Raw genomic sequence first — 21491 nt, 5'->3', positions numbered from 1 at the left:
GGTGTTTCAATAATGGTATAACTGGTCCTGTTATTGGGCAAGGGTCAGAACTTAACCCATGTATGTATGCTGTCATGCTCAAGTGTCATGAAAGGAAAACTAACAATGGGTAAGTATGCAATCTTCTGTTATCATGACTATAGCCTCGTACACACGATCGGATTTTCCGCAGACAAAGCCTCAGACTTTTGTCCGAAGGGCGTTGGCCCAAAACTTGTCTTGCATACAAACAGCACACAATTGTCGGCCAACAAACACGAACGTAGTGATGTACTAGACGTACTACGAGACGATAAAGAGGAAGCTCAATTGTCATGTGCCACTCTTTGGGCTCCTTCTGCTAATTTTGTGTTAGTAGAAGTTTGGTGAGTGTTGATTCACAATTTTCATTTTGTGCTTTTCATTTTGTGCTTTTCAGTTAGTTTCTGAATGGCCGTTCATCAACCACCCATGTTTCGGAATCAGAGGAGATACCGTGTTATTTATTATTGGCCTTGGAGTTATTGCTTTGACCCAAGTCCAGGAACAGGAGGAGGAGGATTTCTTGGACCAAAAACTGGTTGCTTATTAATCATGACCAATTATGTCATATGCCTTTGCTGCGGGAGCTCTAGGAGAATAATCCGGATGATTTTCGGAATTATCTCCAGATGATGGACCCATGCTTTCACAACTGTTGGCATTGTTGACCCCCTATATTAAGAAGCAGGACACATGCATGAGGCTTTTATTTTATTTTTTGGTTGAATAATAATTATTTGATTTGTTATATTTTCCATATTTTTGGATGCATAGAATGCGCTTTTTGGTTAAGTTCTATTGGCAGATAGCATGTATAATTTTATTTGTTTTCTTTTTTTAATGCACAATAAAAAAAATTGTGGATAATAACACTTGGCTATGTGTTTTACTTCAAATGATAGTTTGGGAGTAGGCAGTTACATTTTAAAAAATACAATGTAAAATTAACAAGGGACACCAACATAGTTGTATCTTTGATCTTAAAAACGATGGGATAATGGTGTTGTGGTAACTTGCACCAAACAAAAAATAACAAGCATAATAATATTATTCTTGATATCACTAGAAAAAAAAAGCCTTTGAAAATGTGTTTGCAATAACTCCATTTCATAATTTGCTGTGTCACGAATGTTAATTCTCCATTACGAGCGCTAGTTTACAAGACCGACCGATTCTGGCTCATCCTTGCTTCTGAGCATGCGTGTTTGTACTTTGGACCTTTGTCCGACGGACTTGTGTACACGCGCTTGTAAAATTCGACAGAAAGACCGTTGTCCGCGGAAAATTTTAAAGCCTGCCATCCAACACTTGTCCGTGGAAAATCCGACAACAATTGCCCGCTGGAGCAGTCGGATTTTCCCTCAACAGCCTGTCATCACACAATTCCCGTCGGAAAATTTTGATTGTGTGTACGAGGCTTAAGTCTTTAATTCTGTGTCTGAAGTAAAGAATGCACTGGGGCAAGAAATTATTCTATAGCCAAGATCTTTACTTTGATGCTAAATAAACACATGTAAAAAAATAAGTTAAATAGGAGAAAATGCTTGCAACTGAAACAAATATTTTAGTTATAGTATGTAGATTCAACTGTTACCTGAACTTGCAAATATCTGAATTGCAGTTGCTGAATAAATACTGCCTGTGATGAAAAATAGAAACGTATAAAGTACAATTTAGCACATACATAGTGAAACACAAAGTAGGATGTTATTGCTGTCTGTGCCCCTGTTGTGTAAGATTTTCCCCTTACTTCTTGTCCCAGTAATGGTGATCTCTGGACCAGTGAGGGCAAGGGCTCATGTTGACAGGTAATGGTAATAAGTACTTGTGCGCACACCAAAGAATAATAAAAAGCCAACAATAAAAATATAATTAAAATTTACCTTAAAAAACGTCGAATAAGAACAGAATAGCAGCCACAAATAATAGTGCTCACACACCCAAAAACAATTATTAAAAAGGGGATAAATCTGCGGCGCTAATCTAAATAAATAAATTCCTGAGATGCAAAAAATGTATGAATGAAGCCAATAAAGACTCAAAGACTGACCGAGGTTTTAAGGTGCATAAATATCTAAAAAAATATATACTACGTGCCGAAGCCAAATAAGTAAGCAACAATAATGTAAATCAAGATCGTCAAGGAGCAGAACAAAACGACCCCAGATAAGAATGTTCGCACACCTACAAAGGATAAGGGAGGTGAAACTATGGCGCTAAAAACAATGAGTGTATTCCTGGGATACCAAAGGAGAAAAAACCATATACATCCAGAGGAAAAACAGCCTATAGGAAGATGCAGATAACGATTTAAAAAATTCCTATGATACGTGAAAAACAAATAATACCTTAACGGAAATAAGCTATGTAACAAAGGAACTAATGACCACACCAGGAAAAAATCCAAGTAAGGATCTAGTTCATGTAAATTAATATTCCACCATTTTTGTGCAACCAAGAATTATAGCAAATCAATGTTGCAACAAAGAGTGCAGCTAATAGAGGGGACTAAATAATTGAGATCCAGATAACTAATGACCTATTATAGACCTAAATTATAAAAAGCAATAAATAAAGCTCGTGACTTTAACAACACAATAATCCTAAAAGAATAAGTGCAAGCAATAATTCTAAAAAATATATATGTGCAAGTGATATTTCAGTGCAACATCCAAAGTGAAGACAAGTGAATAAATAAATAATTAATTAAATAAACCAATTAAGGTCCTAACAATTGAAACACAAATTCACATAATTGATAAATGTTCCATAAATCGTAAATAAATCAATTCATAAAGTAGAAAATATAAATAATTGAAGGCAATAATAATTTCTAAATTTCTTTCTATAAAAATCCACTCTCTAAATAATATTGTGCAAATATTAGTGTAGCATCCAAAAAATATAAGTAAATACAAGAGTAAGTTCCCAAAAATGTGTATCAAATCGGACAAATGTTTCAATGAAGTAAACAATGTTTCTTCCACAAAAAATAAATGAGGTGGCTAACTAATAACACACCAGCAATCAGAAATAACCAGTGTTCAGCATAGATGTCACACTCGATGTGATAACAATAAAGTGTCCCAGAGTGAATAGAAGTAATTTCTAAATTCAAAAAAATTAATAGTCAATCATCCCATTCATATCTCCTTCGTGATGGATCAAATAAATTCTTTCACATATCCTCAGTGAAGAGAAACAGGTGTATAGACAGATAAAACGGTTCCCCCAGCCTCTCACCTCCCGGCTGAGCGATAACAGCCCAAAAATAGCCTCACGCAGTCTGTGCCTGCAGGTGGTTTTAAACGCTGTCAGCTCCCAGCAGGATGAAATCCGCCTTGGTGTATGTAATAAAACGTCTCCCGATCTCCAAATTTCTCAAGCAGTGTTCACTCAAAAGAATAAGGGGAAGGATTCCATAGTGTAGTATGTAAATCATCGATTTTTATTAAATAATAACTCACTTACATTTCAAATTTCAGCTTTCAGAAAAAACTTTAAAAACGGCTCACTGACCCACCGATCCCGGCCGTGATCGGAAAGACAAGAAGCCGAGTAGTACCGCCTCTCTTCTCCCTAGGGGAAGGATTCCATAGTGTAGTATGTAAATCATCGATTTTTATTAAATAATAACTCACTTACATTTCAAATTTCCGTGATCGGAAAGACAAGAAGCCGAGTAGTACCGCCTCTCTTCTCCCTAGGGAGAAGAGAGGCGGTACTACTCGGCTTCTTGTCTTTCCGATCACGGCCGGGATCGGTGGGTCAGTGAGCCGTTTTTAAAGTTTTTTCTGAAAGCTGAAATTTGAAATGTAAGTGAGTTATTATTTAATAAAAATCGATGATTTACATACTACACTATGGAATCCTTCCCCTTATTCTTTTGAGTGAACACTGCTTGAGAAATTTGGAGATCGGGAGACGTTTTATTACATACACCAAGGCGGATTTCATCCTGCTGGGAGCTGACAGCGTTTAACCACTTGAGCCCCGGACCATTATGCTGCCTAAGGACCAGAGGTCTTTTTCCAATTTGGCACTGCGTCGCTTTAACTGCTAATTGCGCGGTCATGCAATGCTGTACCCAAACGAAATTTGCGTCCTTTTCTTCCCACAAATAGAGCTTTCTTTTGATGGTATTTGATCACCTCTGCGGTTTTTATTTTTTGCGCTATAAACGGAAAAAGACCGAAAATTTTGAAAAAAAATGATATTTTCTACTTTTTGTTATAAAAAAAATCCAATAAACTAAATTTTAGTCATACTTTTAGGCCAAAATGTATTCGGCCACATGTCTTTGGTAAAAAAAATGTCAATAAGCGTATATTTATTGGTTTGCGCAAAAGTTATAGCGTCTACAAACTAGGGTACATTTTCTGGAATTTACACAGCTTTTAGTTTATGACTGCCTATGTCATTTCTTGAGGTGCTAAAATGGCAGGGCAGTACAAAACCCCCCCAAATGACCCCATTTTGGAAAGTAGACACCCCAAGGAAATTGCTGAGAGGCATGTTGAACCCATTGAATATTTATTTTTTTTGTCCCAAGTGATTGAAAAATGACAAAAAAAAAAAAAAAAAAAAATATTTACAACAAGTCGTCACTAAATGATATATTGCTCACACAGGCCATGGGCCTATGTGGAATTGCACCCCAAAATACATTTAGCTGCTTCTCCTGAGTATGGGGATACCACATGTGTGGGACTTTTTGGGAGCCTAGCCGCGTACGGGGCCCCGAAAACCAATCACCGCCTTCAGGATTTCTAAGGGTGTAAATTTTTGCTTTCACTCTTCACTGCCTATCACAGTTTCGGAGGCCATGGAATGCCCAGGTGGCACAAAACCCCCCAAAATGACCCCATTTTGGAAAGTAGACACCCCAAGCTATTTGCTGAGAGGCATATTGAGTCCATGGAATATTTTATATTTTGACACAAGTTGCGGGAAAGTGACACTTTTTTTTTTTTTTTTTTTTTTTTTCATAAAGTTGTCACTAAATGATATATTGCTCACACAGGCCATGGGCATATGTGGAATTGCACCCCAAAATACATTTAGCTGCTTCTCCTGAGTATGGGGATACCACATGTGTGGGACTTTTTGGGAGCCTAGCCGCGTACTGGACCCCGAAAACCAATCACTGCCTTCAGGATTTCTAAGGGTGAAAATTTTTGATTTCACTCTTTACTGCCTATCACAGTTTCGGAGGCCATGGAATGCCCAGGTGGCACAAAACCCCCCCAAATGACCCCATTTTGGAAAGTAGACACCCCAAGCTATTTGCTGAAAGGCATGGTGAGTATTTTGCAGCTCTCATTTGTTTTTGAAAATGAAGAAAGACAAGAAAAAACATTTTTTTTTTTTCTTTTTTCAATTTTCAAAACTTTGTGACAAAAAGTGAGGTCTGCAAAATACTCACTATACCTCTCAGCAAATAGCTTGGGGTGTCTACTTTCCAAAATGGGGTCATTTGGGGGGGTTTTGTGCCACCTGGGCATTCCATGGCCTCCGAAACTGTGATAGGCAGTGAAGAGTGAAATCAAAAATTCACGCCCTTAGAAAGCCTGAAGGCGGTGGTTGGTTTTCGGGGTCCCGTACGCGGCTAGGCTCCCAAAAAGTCTCACACATGTGGTATCCCCGTACTCAGGAGAAGCAGCAGAATGTATTTTGGGGTGTAATTTCACATATTTCCATGGCATGTTTGAGCAATATATCATTTAGTGACAACTTTGTGCAAAAAAAAAAAAAAAAAAAAAAAATTTGTCTCTTTCCCGCAACTTGTGTCGCAATATAAAATATTCCATGGACTCGACATGCCTCTCAGCAAATAGCTTGGGGTGTCTACTTTCCAAAATGGGGTCATTTGGGGGGGTTTTGAACTGTCCTGGCATTTTATGCACAACATTTAGAAGCTTATGTCACACATCACCCACTCTTCTAACCACTTGAAGACAAAGCCCTTTCTGACACTTATTGTTTACATGAAAAAGTTTTTTTTTTTTGCAAAAAAATTACTTTGAACCCCCAAACATTATATATTTTTTTAAAGCAAATGCCCTACAGATTAAAATGGTGGGTGTTTCATTTTTTTTTTTCACACAGTAATTGCGCAGCGATTTTTCAAACGCATTTTTTGGGGAAAAAACACACTTTTTTAAATTTTAATGCACTAAAACACGCTATATTGCCCAAATGTTTGATGAAATAAAAAAGATGATCTTAGGCCGAGTACATGGATACCAAACATGACATGCTTTAAAATTGCGCACAAACGTGCAGTGGCAACAAAATAAATACATGTTTAAAAGCCTTCAAAAGCCTTTACAGGTTACCACTTTAGATTTACAGAGGAGGTCTACTGGAAAAATTACTGCACTCGATCTGGCCTTCGCGGTGATACCTCACATGCATGGTGCAATTGCTGTTTATGTTTGACGACAGACCGCCGCTTGCGTTCGCCTTAGCGCGAGAGCAGGGGGCGACAGGGGTGTTTTTTTTTTTTTTTTTTTTTTCTTTATTATTTTTTTGCTTTTTTAATCTTACTTTTAAACTGTTCCTTTCATATTTTTTTTTTTAATCATTTTTATTGTTATCTCGGGGAATGTAAATATCCCCTATGATAGCAATAGGTAGTGACAGGTACTCTTTTTTGAAAAAATTGTGGTCTATTAGACCCTAGATCTCTCCTCTGCCCTCAAAGCATCTGACCACACCAAGATCGGTGTGATAAAATGCTTCCCCAATTTCCCAATGGCGCTATTTACATCCGGCGAAATCTAAGTCATGAAATACTCGTAGCTTCCGGTTTCTTAGGCCATAGAGATGTTTGGAGCCACTCTGGTCTCTGATCAGCTCTATGGTCAGCTGGCTGAATCACCGGCTGCATTCTCAGGTTCCCTGTTGAGACAGGAGAGCCAGAGAAAAACACGGAAGACGGTGGGGGGGGGGGGGCATTCCCTCCCACGGCTTGTAAAAGCAGTCTAGAGGCTAATTAGCCGCTAGGATTGCTTTTACATGAAAGCCGACCGCTGGCTGAAAAGAATGATACCAAGATGATACCTAAACCTGCAGGCATCATTCTGGTATAACCACTCAAAGTCGTGAATGGCGTACCTGAAGACAAAAAAATGGTTAACAATGGTTAACAATAAAGCACAGTAAAGTGTAAATAATTACACACCTGAAAAACAAACATGATAAAACATAATAACAATAACAATAACAATAACAATAACAATAAAACATTGCAGAATAGAATACAGTAAAAAAGAGCAGAACAATAGAGAGAGAGAATAGAGAGAGAGAGAACAATAAAACAACAACTATTTTTTTTTATTTCATATTTTTTTTTTTTTTTACACTTTTTTTGTAACTAACTTTTATAACTGTAACCGGTTCCAGGTTCGGGTCTCTCAAAATGCGATGGCATCTTGGGAGACCCTGTGAAAGTGTGCCTAGTCTGTGCAATGCTGTACCCTACGCTAATACTCAACTAGTGAATGGTAGCGTTCAAAACATTCACCAATGCAAAGACCAGGATTGTCAGGACAGGAGGGACAATAATAGCGGGTGTCACGCCTATATCCGCGCTTGCTGCAGACACGACATCTTTTTTGGGGGGGTTTGTTGGGTAGGGGTACTCGGGAGGACATAAAAATGCCTCTCATGCAGCCGACTGCATTTGGTTGGGGATGTGAATGGGGGAAGTACGGGCGCTGCAGAAGCGGTGGGTTCCCAATTAGGATTGGCGAATGCAGCAGGAAGGGCACGACGGGCCTGTGTTTGTCTTCTTGGTGGCAGTGGGACACTACTTGTGCTTGCCACCTCACCAGCTTGAACTGCACTTATGGGACTCGCCACGTCACCAAGTGTTACTGCAGTGCTGGTTTGACTACGACCGGGGTGTACTAGGCCGCTGGCGCTTGCCAGTTCACCAAAACGCTACCAAAAAACGTTAGCGATCGCAGGGATCAGGCCTGACTCTGCGAACGCTGCAGTTATGCGTTTAGTGTTTTGTAAGTGTCAGTGATCGATCGATACTGCACTTGGGTGGGCTGGGCCGGGCCGGGCGGAGGGGCAAAACGCAGGTGCTAGCAGGTATCTGGGCTGATCCCGCTAACACTGCGTTTTTGGGAACCCTAAACTGCTGGTGACGCTAGTATAGATCTGATCGGATCAGATATTGATCTGATCAGATACTATACCACTAAGGGAGGTGTACGGTGCGTGCGTGGGTGTTAGCGGTACTGGCGCTAATCTGACGCTGCCTGGGGCTGGTGCTTGCCAGTTCACCAAAACGCTACAAAAAAAACTGTTAGCGATCGCAGGGATCAGGCCTGACTCTGCGAACGCTGCAGTTATGCGTTTAGTGTTTTGTAAGTGTCAGTGATCGATCGATACTGCACTTGGGTGGGCTGGGCTGGGCCGGGCGGAGGGGCAAAACGCAGGTGCTAGCAGGTATCTGGGCTGATTCCGCTAACACTGCGTTTTTGGGAACCCTAAACTGCTGGGGACGCTAGTATAGATCTGATCGGATCAGATATTGATCCGTTCAGATACTATACCACTAAGGGAGGCGTATGCTGCGTGCGTGGGTGTTAGCGGTACTGGCGCTAACCTGACGCCTGGGGCTGGTGCTTGCCAGTTCACCAAAATGCTACCAAAAAAACTGTTAGCGATCGCAGGGATCAGGCCTGACTCTGTGAACGCTGCAGTTATGCGTTTAGTGTTTTGTAAGTGACAGTGATCGATCGATACTGCACTTAGGTGGGCTGGGCGGAGGCACAAAACGCAGGTGCTAGTAGGTATCTGGGCTGATCCCGCTAACACTGCGTTTTTGGGAACCCTAAACTGCTGGGGACGCTAGTATAGATCTGATCGGATCAGATATTGATCCGTACAGATACTATACCACTAAGGGAGGCGTATGCTGCATGCGTGGGTGTTAGCGGTACTGGCGCTAATCTGACGCTGCCTGGGGCGACGCATATCACCGCCGGGCGATCAGGGGGCTAAACCTTTATTTGGTAATAAACGGCGGGTGCCCTGACACTATAAAAAATAAACGAAATAACCAGCGTCATCCGTAACGGTTATACGGTGATCAGTGGTGAAAGGGTTAACTAGGGGGCAATCAAGGGGTTAAAACATTTATTCGGTAGTATATGGGGGTCCCTGTCTCTATAAAACGCTGACGGCGAACCTAAATATTTACCTCACTAACTAGCGTCACCAGCGACACTAATACAGCGATCAGAAAAATGATCGCTTAGCAACACTGGTGACAGGGGGTGATCAAGGGGTTAAAACTTTATTAGGGGGGGTTAGGGGGGTACCCTAGACCTAAAGGGGGGTAATACTAACTGTCCCAACACTGTAACTGTCACAAACTGACACTATGCAGTAATCAGAAAAAAAAAAAAAAAAAAAAAAAAAAAACTGCTGATGTCAGTTTGTGACAGGGGGGGGGGGGTGATTGGGGGGGGATCGGGGGGCGATCGGGGGGGGGATCGGAGTGTTTTGTGTGCCTGGCATGTTCTACTGTGTGTGTGTGTGTTGTGCACTCACATTGATGTCTTCTCTCCTCGGGCCGGAACGGAAAATACCGACCCGAGGGGAGATGACATCACTTCCTTTGCTGCTGTTTAGCATACAGCAGCAAAGGAGTGTTTTCATTGGCCGGCGGCGATCGCGAGGGGGGGGCCACGAACGGATGGTCTCCCCCTCATCACCGATCGCCGCTGGACAAAAGACGACCGCCTCGGGCACCGGGGGGGGGTCCGATCGGACCCCCCACCCGCGGAAGGCAAATCACGTACCCTGTACGTGATTTTGCCTGTCCGTGCCACTTTGCCGACGTACATCGGCGTGAGGCGGTCGTCAAGTGGTTAAAACCACCTGCAGGCACAGACTGCGTGAGGCTATTTTTGGGCTGTTATCGCTCAGCCGGGAGGTGAGAGGCTGGGGGAACCGTTTTATCTGTCTATACACCTGTTTCTCTTCACTGGGGATATGTGAAAGAATTTATTTGATCCATCACGAAGGAGATATGAATGGGATGATTGACTATTAATTTTTTTGAATTTAGAAATTACTTCTATTCACTCTGGGACACTTTATTGTTATCACATCGAGTGTGACATCTATGCTGAACACTGGTTATTTCTGATTGCTGGTGTGTTATTAGTTAGCCACCTCATTTATTTTTTGTGGAAGAAACATTGTTTACTTCATTGAAACATTTGTCCGATTTGATACACATTTTTGGGAACTTACTCTTGTATTTACTTATATTTTTTAGATGCTACACTAATATTTGCACAATATTATTTAGAGAGTGGATTTTTATAGAAAGAAATTTAGAAATTATTATTGCCTTCAATTATTTATATTTTCTACTTTATGAATTGATTTATTTACGATTTATGGAACATTTATCAATTATGTGAATTTGTGTTTCAATTGTTAGGACCTTAATTGGTTTATTTAATTAATTATTTATTTATTCACTTGTCTTCACTTTGGATGTTGCACTGAAATATCACTTGCACATATATATTTTTTAGAATTATTGCTTGCACTTATTCTTTTAGGATTATTGTGTTGTTAAAGTCACGAGCTTTATTTATTGCTTTTTATAATTTAGGTCTATAATAGGTCATTAGTTATCTGGATCTCAATTATTTAGTCCCCTCTATTAGCTGCACTCTTTGTTGCAACATTGATTTGCTATAATTCTTGGTTGCACAAAAATGGTGGAATATTAATTTACATGAACTAGATCCTTACTTGGATTTTTTCCTGGTGTGGTCATTAGTTCCTTTGTTACATAGCTTATTTCCGTTAAGGTATTATTTGTTTTTCACGTATCATAGGAATTTTTTAAATCGTTATCTGCATCTTCCTATAGGCTGTTTTTCCTCTGGATGTATATGGTTTTTTCTCCTTTGGTATCCCAGGAATACACTCATTGTTTTTAGCGCCATAGTTTCACCTCCCTTATCCTTTGTAGGTGTGCGAACATTCTTATCTGGGGTCGTTTTGTTCTGCTCCTTGACGATCTTGATTTACATTATTGTTGCTTACTTATTTGGCTTCGGCACGTAGTATATATTTTTTTAGATATTTATGCACCTTAAAACCTCGGTCAGTCTTTGAGTCTTTATTGGCTTCATTCATACATTTTTTGCATCTCATGTTGACAGGTGTTTTCTTGTATTTGATGTGTGTTTGAAACATACAGGTCAGCAAAATCCTATTGACTTTAATTGAGCAGTACACATTGAAGTTCAGAGGGTGCATTTGACCTGCTTTATGTTGTGCTCCTTTGGAAAACAGCTTGTTCTAGTTAAAACGCATAAAATATCAAACACAAACATTTGACAAGAACACCCATTACCACGAGTCCTAAATTTCTCCAGTAGACAGGAGGACATCTTTTAGTATAGTGGAGCCGTTTGTTTTGTTTTTTTTACTGTTGTCAGTGTCTTTACCAAAGGACATTTCCCTTACTTCCTGCCCCAGAACCAGTGGTTTGCATGTCAGGAAGTAAGGGGACATCTCCCCAATGGAGACAAACCCCTTAAAACACTTTGGTCAGAATAAATAAAGAATGCAAACAAATTTTCACCAACCAAAATAAAATTTTGTGCAACTTAAACAATTAATAATGCAGAAGAAGATTAAAATAAGGTAATACTCCCCAGCCATCAGTATGGAAAAATCCCAATTAATAACCAACTCTTACCATATCTCTTAGCTTGTTCGTGTCCATTTACAGGGAGAACCCTCTTACAGGGCTTAATCCCTTTAAAGTCCATATAAGTTTAACTAAGAAATAAAACACCTTAATACATGCACCCAGTTTCTTACAGTCATGGCAGGAAAAAGAACCCTTTAAGAATACCGTAACCCAAGACCAAATATACAATATATTGCAGCTTACTATTCCTTTAATGTAGTAGTTGCATTCGTTTCTTTTTTTCAGGGTTTTTTTCTGAATATCCACCTGATGATTTTACCAGTAACACACTTCCTGTCCTAGGCTGACAACACTTACTTAATGTATTCTATACACTTACCTCAGGCCCCTCCCTGTCCACAAGTGTATCAGCCATCTGAGATTCTCCTTCCTGATTGGCTGAGACACAGAAGCTGCACCATTGGCTCCCGCTGTTGTCAATCAAAGTCAGCTAGCCAATCAGGGAGAGAGGGGGCGGGGCCAGGGCTCTGTGTCTGAATGGACACAGGGAGCTGTGTCTCAGCTAGGGTGCCCCCATAGCAAGCTGCTTGCTGTGGGGGCACTGAATAAGGGGGAGTGGTCAGAATCATAGAAGAGGGATCCGAGAAGAGGAGAATCTAGGCTGCTCTGTGAAAATCCACTGCAACAGGGCAGGTAAGTATAACATGTTCATTATTTTTATTGGAAAAAAACGAAACTTTACAATAACTTTATTATCAATATAGGAAATATACTTTATATTGTTTGACAAGTGTTGGACATGTTTTTATGAAGATTTTAATTGAGTTGATGTTAATAAACTTTTTTGTATTTTTATATCCTTGTCCTGTCACTTGAGTGCTGACCTCCTTTGTTTGGGGTTATACAGTGCCTTGGAAAAATATTTGTTTTTTATTGGGATTTTATGTGATAGACCAACACAAAATGGCACATAATTGTGAAGTGCAAGGAAAACGATAAATGGTTTTCCAAATCTTTTCCAAATAAAATATCTGAAAAGTGTGGCGTGCATTTGTATTCCACCCCCCTGAGTCAATACTTTGTAGAACCACCTTTCACTTCAATTACAGCTGCAAATCATTTTGTAACTGTCTCTACCAGCTTTGTACATCTAGAGAGTGAAATGTTTGCCCATTCTTCTTTGCAAAATAGCTCAAGCTCTGTCAGATTGGATGGAGAGCGTATGTGAACAGCAATTTTCAAGTCTTGTCACAGATTCTCAATTGGATTTAGGTCTGGACTTTGACTGGGCCATTCTAACACATGAATATGCTTTGATCTAAACCATTCCATTGTAGCTCTGGCTGTATGTTTAAAGCATCCCCACAACATGATGCTGCCACCACCATGTTTCACGGTGGGGGTGTGTGATCAGGGTGATGTGCAGTGTTTTTGCCACACATAGCATTTTGCTTTTAGGCCAAAAAGTTCAGTTTTGGTCTCATCTGACCAGAGCACCTTCTTCCGCATGTTTGCTGTGTCCTCCACATAGCTTCTCGCAAACTGCAAACAGGACTTCTTATGGCTTTCTTTCAACAATGGCTTTTTTCTTGCCACTGTCACGTACCTTTCAGCGGAGTCCGAAATGACGAGGGTGGCCTCTTGCACGGTCCCGGTCCTAGCACTCCTGGAGGTTGAGACAGGGCTGCTAGGGCAGCGGAAGGGTACAGGTGCCTGCTGGCAGGATCAGGAACACCGGAGCCTTCGTGGAGGAGGTGGGATGCTGATCACAGGATTGGTTTAGGAAAAGCCCAACAGGAACACTTGCAGAGTCAGGGGCAGGCAGGAGTTGGCAACGTGCTGGCAGTAAGGTACACAATCAGCAGGCAGGCTTGTAGTCGGGGACTGGCAGTGGTTGGCAACAGGCTGGCAGGAAGGTACAAGATCAGGAGACAGAGCCATAGTCAGAAGTCCAAGCCAGGGTCGGTACAGGAAGCAGAGGCAGACAGAGATGCAGGGGTAATCTGAGAGAGTAGTTGTGGAAGCCAGAAGTTCAGGATCAAGGTAATCAAACAAGACAGCAGCAAGGATACAGGAACGAGCTGAGACAATCCAGCACTGACACTAGTACACTGATCATTTAAATAGGGCGCCTTGTGCTGTGATTCGTTGGCGTGCGAACGTGCCCGCGCTGACGTGGACTCGTTCGCATGGGTGCGCTAACATGCGTGCCTGGTCCGGGGCTCGCTCATTCTTGCCGTACGTTTGAATGAAGACTGCTGGCTGATGCACGGGAACGAGCATTTGTTGCGATGGTTCTCTGACAGCCACTCTTCCATAAAGTGCACATTTGTGGCATGCATGACTAATAGTTTCCCTGTGGCAAGATTCTCCCACCTGAGCTGTGGATCTCTGCAGCTCCTCCAGAGTTACCATGGGTGCTTCTCTGATCAATGCTCTCCTTGCCCGGCCTGTCAGTGTAGGTGGATGGCCATGTCTTGGTAGGTTTGCAGTTGTACCATACTCTTTCCATTTTCGGATGATGGATCGAACAGTACTCCATGAGATTTTCAAAGCTTGGGATATTTTTTTTATAACCTAACCCTGCTTTAAGCTTCTCCACAACTTTATCCCTGACCTGTCTGGTGTGTTCCTTGGCCTTCATAATGCTGTTTGTTCACTAAGGTTCTCTAACAAACCTCTGAGGGTTTCAGAGAACAGCTTTATTCATACTGAGATTAAATTACACATATTAGGTGACTTCTGAAGGCAATTAGTTCCTCTAAATTTAAGTTAGAAAAGAGAGAGAGAGGAGCGCCACTAAGTAAAATCATTTATTCACCAATATAAAAACAAAGTATCAACTTACATTTAGGAGCGGTATATAGAACAGACAGATGTGATTCCTGATAGAAGAGGGGGAAGGGAACAGTCAGTGATTCCCCGGGGATGCCTCCAAACACAACGCAGTCTGGCGGGGAGGCCAGGACGGTACACAGCCTGTCTCTGCGGGAGGACGGAGCGGCAGCCCAGGAAGCCGCTGGCAATGTTGTCAATGAGGAGAAAAAACAACGCGTTTCTGAGTATGCGCAGGGTCTGTACGGCACATGCACGCTCCTTTATCAAGTGTAGAGTAGGGAAAACAGTGAAGAGCTATTTATAGAAGATCAAAGGTAATGGGTGGACGTTCACAGCTGATTGTATCAATGCAGGTAATGGGTGGACATTCACAGCTGATTGTATCAATGCCAGAGTGTCAATATATGAACCACGGACAATAGCAATGTTATTTAACAAGGCCAGAGCACATATCTGTATCTTTATGAGCAAGCTGGATGTCTGATAAAAGAAAGCTGGGGAAAAAAATTATTACTAGAGGACTATATAGCTAAAAAGGGTGAATGATTAAAAGAAGATGTGTCTCAAGAGTATATATATGCATATATATCAGAGCATTTATGATAAACTATCATAGAAGTATTATAAAAATATATTATGAAGACATGATCACAAGGTAAATTGGATAATGAAAAAAAGGGGGGGGTGGGGGTTTCAAAAAATGTAAAAGTTAATTAAAAATTGCATGAAAAGAATTATTATATGACAATGTAAAAAATAAAAATTAAATAATAAAAAAATGGATGATAAAAGAAAAAGGATATATATATATATATATATATATATATATATATATATATATATATATATATATATATAATGTGTAGAGAAATATATTAAAATGAAAAAAAATGGAAACAAAAGTAAAAATAAAGGATTATTGCTATACATGATACATACAATATGCTGGATGTCACACCCCTGAATGATTGGTGCGACAATTAAAACAAAAGGTAAAATATATTGGATTGCGACTTATGGAGCACCCATAATCGCATACAAATGATATGTGCAAGAAATGCGTGAATAACATTATTAGATAGCCAATGGTAAGTAAACCAGCTAAACAAAGGTAAATGCAAGAGAAACCATTCTGAATATATATAGGAAGGTGTTGATTTCCAGTTCTTCGCATACATGATCGCATTTGTATGCGATTTGTTTGTATATATTGTTTGTATGTATTTGTTTGCATGAAAATGATATATGCAACAATGCGTGAATAACATTATTACCAAATAGCCGATAGTGGGCAGGCAAGCTAAACCAAGACAAATAAAACAGAAACCATTCTATACTAATGAAAAAATAATGAAAAAATGGAAACAAAAATAAAGATAAAGGATTATTGCTATACATGATACATACAATATGCTGAATGTCACACCCCTGAATGATTGGTGCGACAATTAAAACAAAAGGTTATTGGATTGTGACTTATGGAGCACCCATAATCGCATACAAATGATATGTGCAAGAAATGCGTGAATAACATTATTAGATAGCCAATGGTAAGTAAACCAGCTAAACAAAGGTAAATGCAAGAGAAACCATTCTGAATTTATATAGGAAGGTGTTGATTTCCAGTTCCTCGCATACATGATCGCATTTCTGGGCGCCAGTTTATTTGTTTTAAATTTTAGTTAGGGGTATCAGGGTAAAGGGGGCTGAATATAAATGCACGCCACACTTTTTAGATATTTATTGGTAAAATAATTTTGAAAACCATTTATCATTTTCCTTCCACTTCACAATTGTGCCACTTTGTGTTGGTCTATCACATAAAATCCCAATAAAATACAATTACATTTTTAGTTGTAACGTGACAAAATGTGGAAAATGTCCAGGGGTATGAATACTTTTTCAAGGCACTGTATGTGACAGCCAAGTCTTTTTTCTTCCATTCAACAATGGCACTGGTTACAGACATGAAATGGATTGTTATATCCACGTGCCTGTGTTTCTATGAAACAGTGAGATATTTAACAATTGGTGATTCCATAATAAACTGCTTTAAGTGTCTGTCAGATACTGTATCCTGCTTTTGGACGCACCTGAACCTGTATCTGAACAAACTCCTAATGAATAGGTGCAGGAGCATTAGCGCCGCCTAATAAAGGCTCAGCAAGTGGTGTTGGAGCAACATCAAAACCTGGCAGACATACCTGTGGTTGATCTACTATCCTTTCGACCCCAAAATAGGGTGTTTCCTTGAAATCCAAAGTATGAGCAGGGCAGTAAATTTGGAGCCCCAATGGGAACCTCATCCATACTGCATTGAAAAATAACCATTTCCAAATTTCCTTTGTATGATGTTGCTTCAGGAGGGCTTCAGAAATGTGTGTAATCTAGTGCAACCTTGTGTCTTTGGTGTGGACTCCCTTTCATTGCCCTCCACAACCCTTGATGGTTCCTAAGCTTCTAGTATGCCCCCCCTTCCCCCAGGGGCTTTGCTAGGATTGTAACAGACCTGTGGCATCTTTGTGCACAGAAGAGAGCGCAGTAATGCCGCACGTTGCGTGCGCCTCAGCAAACAAAGGGTGTGGCCAGACTGTTAACAGTGAAAGGGGCTTAAGGAGCATGGTAAATAAAACCCGAGCCTCCTTTTATCTATAAAATATGGTTTGATTACCACAAATTAGAGACTCACAGACACATAAAAACCTCAGGACACTCATTAAAAAAAAAATGAAATGCTACAATTTACAATTACATATGCTTTTGTGCACACTGAACAATTAATACATTACATTGCAGGGCTCAGTGACAGGGCCAGTAGATGTCCTTCTATGTGTTTTGTCATAAGACACATCAGAGCAGAGGAGGAGCCTATGGGGAGTTTACCTCGACTCTGACAATGTTTGACTGTTGTGACAGGCATCAGCTGGTGGGGAGAGATGCTGCTGCTGTGGGTGTCAGCAATCATAGCACCAGGGACCTGGGGCACCCCACAGGAGATGTGTCCTGGAGGGCTAGTGAGGGGGCAGCTGCAGCCAGCTGGGCTGGCAGGGCCTGAAGAGGTGGTGCTAGGATCAGTGACCACAGAGAGGAAGTGCTGGAAGAGTGTGAGCTGTGTCACCCTATCTGTTCTTCAAGTATTGGGGATGCGAGTCCCTGCCTGTAATGGGCTTTTGCTACAAAATTACTACAGGGTGATATAGCTGGGTTCTGCAAGCAAGTGAGAGCTGGAGGAAGAAGAGGAGCTGTATATAGAGACTGTATATAGGAAGAGTTGTCCCTTAAGTTTGTTTGAAGTCAAGTGAGCATTACCATAACCTCCCATCCCTATCCAAGTTATATCTCTCAATAAAGCAAAAAACAAAGTGTAGCGCCAGCATTTTTGCTTGTTAATATAATGCATGAATAGTATTATAATTTAGTATGTGGCACCATCTAGTGGCCAAATTGTGGAATGGACTTTATTTTATTTTCCTATTTCAAGAACGTGAGAAAATATTACAGGAGGTGACTGTTTCTTTACTTTTCACAATAACCTACCTACCCAGAATGCCAAGTGATTTACCCAGGAACACTCAGCACTGAAATGCATCCTGGGTAGGCTATAAAAAGGCCCCACGCGGCCATCTTAAGTCTCTTCTGGACACGTGGCCTGCCTATGAGGACCTGTGCGGAGGTGTTCCGGAGAGCGTGGCCTACACCTACTGCGGACGAATCAGCGACTTCGCTTTGTACCAGCAGGCTGGAAAGACGGTGCAGCAGAACTGGGAAGGATCCAGAGACACCTGTCGGAGCCATTAGAGGGTCCCGGTCCATCTTGTACAGCGGAGCAGTGTAACGGTGCCGGACAGCGGGAAGCAAGACCAAGTACACCGGAGCGGAGCTGCTCTACTACACAGACCTGGTTGGGTGAGAGGGCTGCTGCCCAAAGTTTTTCTAACGCACTTTTATACACCTGAATCTGTAACACAGTGTTCAGTGTGTACACAGAAGAATTTAAGGAACTAGAGATTGAGTTCCAATAGGCCCCAAGCCTACCCTTTTCTATACTACTAGCACTGTGTTACATAAAGATAATTGCATCGGAGACAGTTGCAGGTTACTACACTACAAGAATAATCTTCAACATTAACTTTAGCTAACCCTGGTTTATTTAACCGTTGGATTACAATTTATAATTCATAAATAGCTAGCAGAAGACAGAAGAAGGAAAAGACTTCATCTCTCATTGCAAGGCCTTGCACTCTCCAGTTTATCAGAGGGACTACATTTTAAAGCAGGGGGAGCTCCCCAGGGATTGCATTTGTGCTTTATTTACTAACATTGTCCTCTTGTGGTTACAAGAACGCACTGGAAGTGTGAAGGTGCCCATAACTAAGGTATTTCCCATTCTGGCATTAGTCCCACTTGGAAAAGCACTTCCAGAGACCAGTTGATATAACTTTATATGTACAAACTGTTGTGAATATTTGTTGGACTGTTGCACTACGTTTGTGTGATAGTGCAACTATTGTAATTACTATCGTTATACCAATTCCAGTAAAATTACATTTCTGGTTGAGTACAATTTGTGTGGAGTGTTTTTCCTTTGAGAGCAGGTGGAACATCGACTACCCAGGTAATAACAAAGGTATACTATTGTTATATTGTACATTGTGGGATTATCCTTTACTATTAACTTCACACTAACACTGCACCACAGCTGTGTCAAGGGGATTGAGTCAAGTCATTGGGTTGTAAAAGCAGAGTACAGGCCCAATCAAATATCAGCAGCTCCTTCGGGGGTCAGTGCTACAAAAGTTAGGGACTGTTCTCTAACTGAAGTGTGCCTGTGAAAATTTGGTGTGCCTGGCTGTGCAAAGTGGGGGATCCCAGTTCATCTGCGGCCTTTAAGGGGGTGCGCTACAGTTGAAAACACTCCAATTAAAACAATAATATCTAAAACAAATTACATTATACATGTGTATATAAAGAAACAGACCCCAGGCACAGCAAACAGGATGTAGTACAAGAACAAAATAACTTACAGGTAGAGCGGGTACAAAGATCATCACATATTTTTGCGTTAGCCTGAAAAGAAATGTATATAGGTTTTATTATTATATGGATATTTTATTCACACAACTTAAAATTATCTTGTCAGCCTATTTGGTTCTTGACGATTTCCCTCACCTATTCAGCGTGTAGCAGCATTCAAATATAAAATGTGAGGAAGAATAAGAAGTACTTTAAAATACACCTCTGATTGTCTGTTTGGAAGGCACTTGAACAGAAATATTGCAAGTATAATTTCAAAACTATTATAAAAATGTATAAATGCAAGTGAAATAAATAACCCAAAAAAGTGCAGAGCCCCTAATCATGTGAAATAATACATCAACAAATATACAGCGTGTCAGTTATCAATAATCAACATCCACATATTATAAAATAAAGTGCATCAATATCAGTCTCAGTAAATCACAAAGTCCATGATTGATAAAATCGCATACGATTGTAAGAAGATAAAGAAAACTCTGGACTTGGCATACATATAGAGATCAAATGAGCTCATGTCCATTTAAGGGATGTTAACCAGCTCTTAGGTATAATATTACACCATGTACAGTACATATGAAAGACAGAGAACTGGCTTAGTGCTCACTAGGGTTGCCACCTTTTCTTCAGGCCAAGCCCAAACACTTTAGTGGCGCATGGCAAACCTCTCCTGGTCAGCTTCATTCAATTTACTTCCTGTGAGCCCAGGTAGTCTTAGACACACCCCCATGGGGTGCCTCACCATGTTGGTCTGGGCAACAGTACAGTAGTGAAAAGACCTGAGATCATAATATTAGCATGTCTTTGCACTATTGACGGGCACTCACAGCCACCACAGAGGGAAGAGGATTCTGGGAGGATCTCAGAATGTCATGAGACCTGCCACAAACCCTCAGGAAAAAATGTAAGAGAATAGAAAAAAAAATTTTTTTGTTAAAAGGTAAGAGGAAAAAGGTAATAATACTAACCTGGCGATATCTGGGTTCTGTTTGAACAGTAGCAATATCTGTTCTGTATTAATAAGTATTGTCCAGCAGGGGAAGCAGCACAGCATTTGAATAAGAATTCCTCTCTGCAGGATTGTTCCCACCCGCTTCATATTATTGCTGCCATAGGTCTAAAAGAATGAATATATAAAATATACAGATGTAAATATCTCAATAAATGTTATCCTAACTAATGGAAGCTGTGAAAGTGTATGCAAATGTCCAGTCAAATGCTGGTTTTGTTTTTATTTATTTTTTTATAATTTTCTGTTCCTGATGCCTATCCATGGCAGCTACTAGTACCACACCCCAATCTAACTAACCTACATGGTTATACCTATAATGCTTGCAAGAAAAATATTTAATGAAATCTGGGCACATAGAATTCCAGAGCTCTCTTTCATAAATCTTTAGAAGTAAGCTTGGCTGGATCAACACTGTGGAAAACAATTAAAGTTGAAGAGGAAGAGCAGCTTATCCTCTTTCACATCATCTCAGGAGACACTTTAGCAAATGTCACTCAGTATGGAGAAACACTTCTAGTAGAATGGACTGTCACAGCTTGAGGAACTGATCTTCCACTAGCCATACATGCCCTTTAAATGAGCTTAACTATACAGCATGCAATAGCTCATAAGGAAGCTGCTTGTCCATTCCTGGTTCCACTCGGAAAAATCAATGACCTGTTACCCTTTCTAAGATGTTGAGTCAGAGAAAGGTAATGTTTTAAAGATTTCAAAATGTCCAATGGGCAAAGAATCTCTGAATGCCAACCGTAACCAAAGGCAGAAAGTACCCATTCTTGATTGAAATGAAATACAGAAAGTATTTTGGAAACAAGCTCATGGATAGATTGTAAAGACGCCATCCCTTGCTTATGGAAATCCTTGATAGGTAGTCTACCT

The 21491-nt window shown here is 40.5% G+C and overlaps 1 protein-coding gene across 1 annotated transcript in view; it reads right to left on the bottom strand.

The window, feature by feature from the left end:
- Nucleotides 1–21491, bottom strand: part of LOC141128076 (multidrug and toxin extrusion protein 2-like) — a 270507-nt gene that overhangs the window by 166786 nt on the left and 82230 nt on the right. The window contains exons 4-6 of the mRNA XM_073615141.1: nucleotides 20569–20717; nucleotides 19591–19633; nucleotides 1616–1660 (exon numbers count right to left, since the gene is read on the bottom strand). Of these exons, the coding sequence (XP_073471242.1) occupies nucleotides 1616–1660; nucleotides 19591–19633; nucleotides 20569–20717 (237 nt within the window). The remainder of the gene's footprint in view (nucleotides 1–1615; nucleotides 1661–19590; nucleotides 19634–20568; nucleotides 20718–21491) is intronic.

The sequence above is a fragment of the Aquarana catesbeiana genome, linkage group LG02, assembly GCF_042186555.1.
Source record: "Aquarana catesbeiana isolate 2022-GZ linkage group LG02, ASM4218655v1, whole genome shotgun sequence".
Classification (NCBI taxonomy): Eukaryota; Metazoa; Chordata; class Amphibia; order Anura; family Ranidae; genus Aquarana; species Aquarana catesbeiana.
The sequence above is the reverse complement of the archived record's forward strand: the minus strand, read 5'-3'. Positions and strand labels throughout refer to the sequence as shown.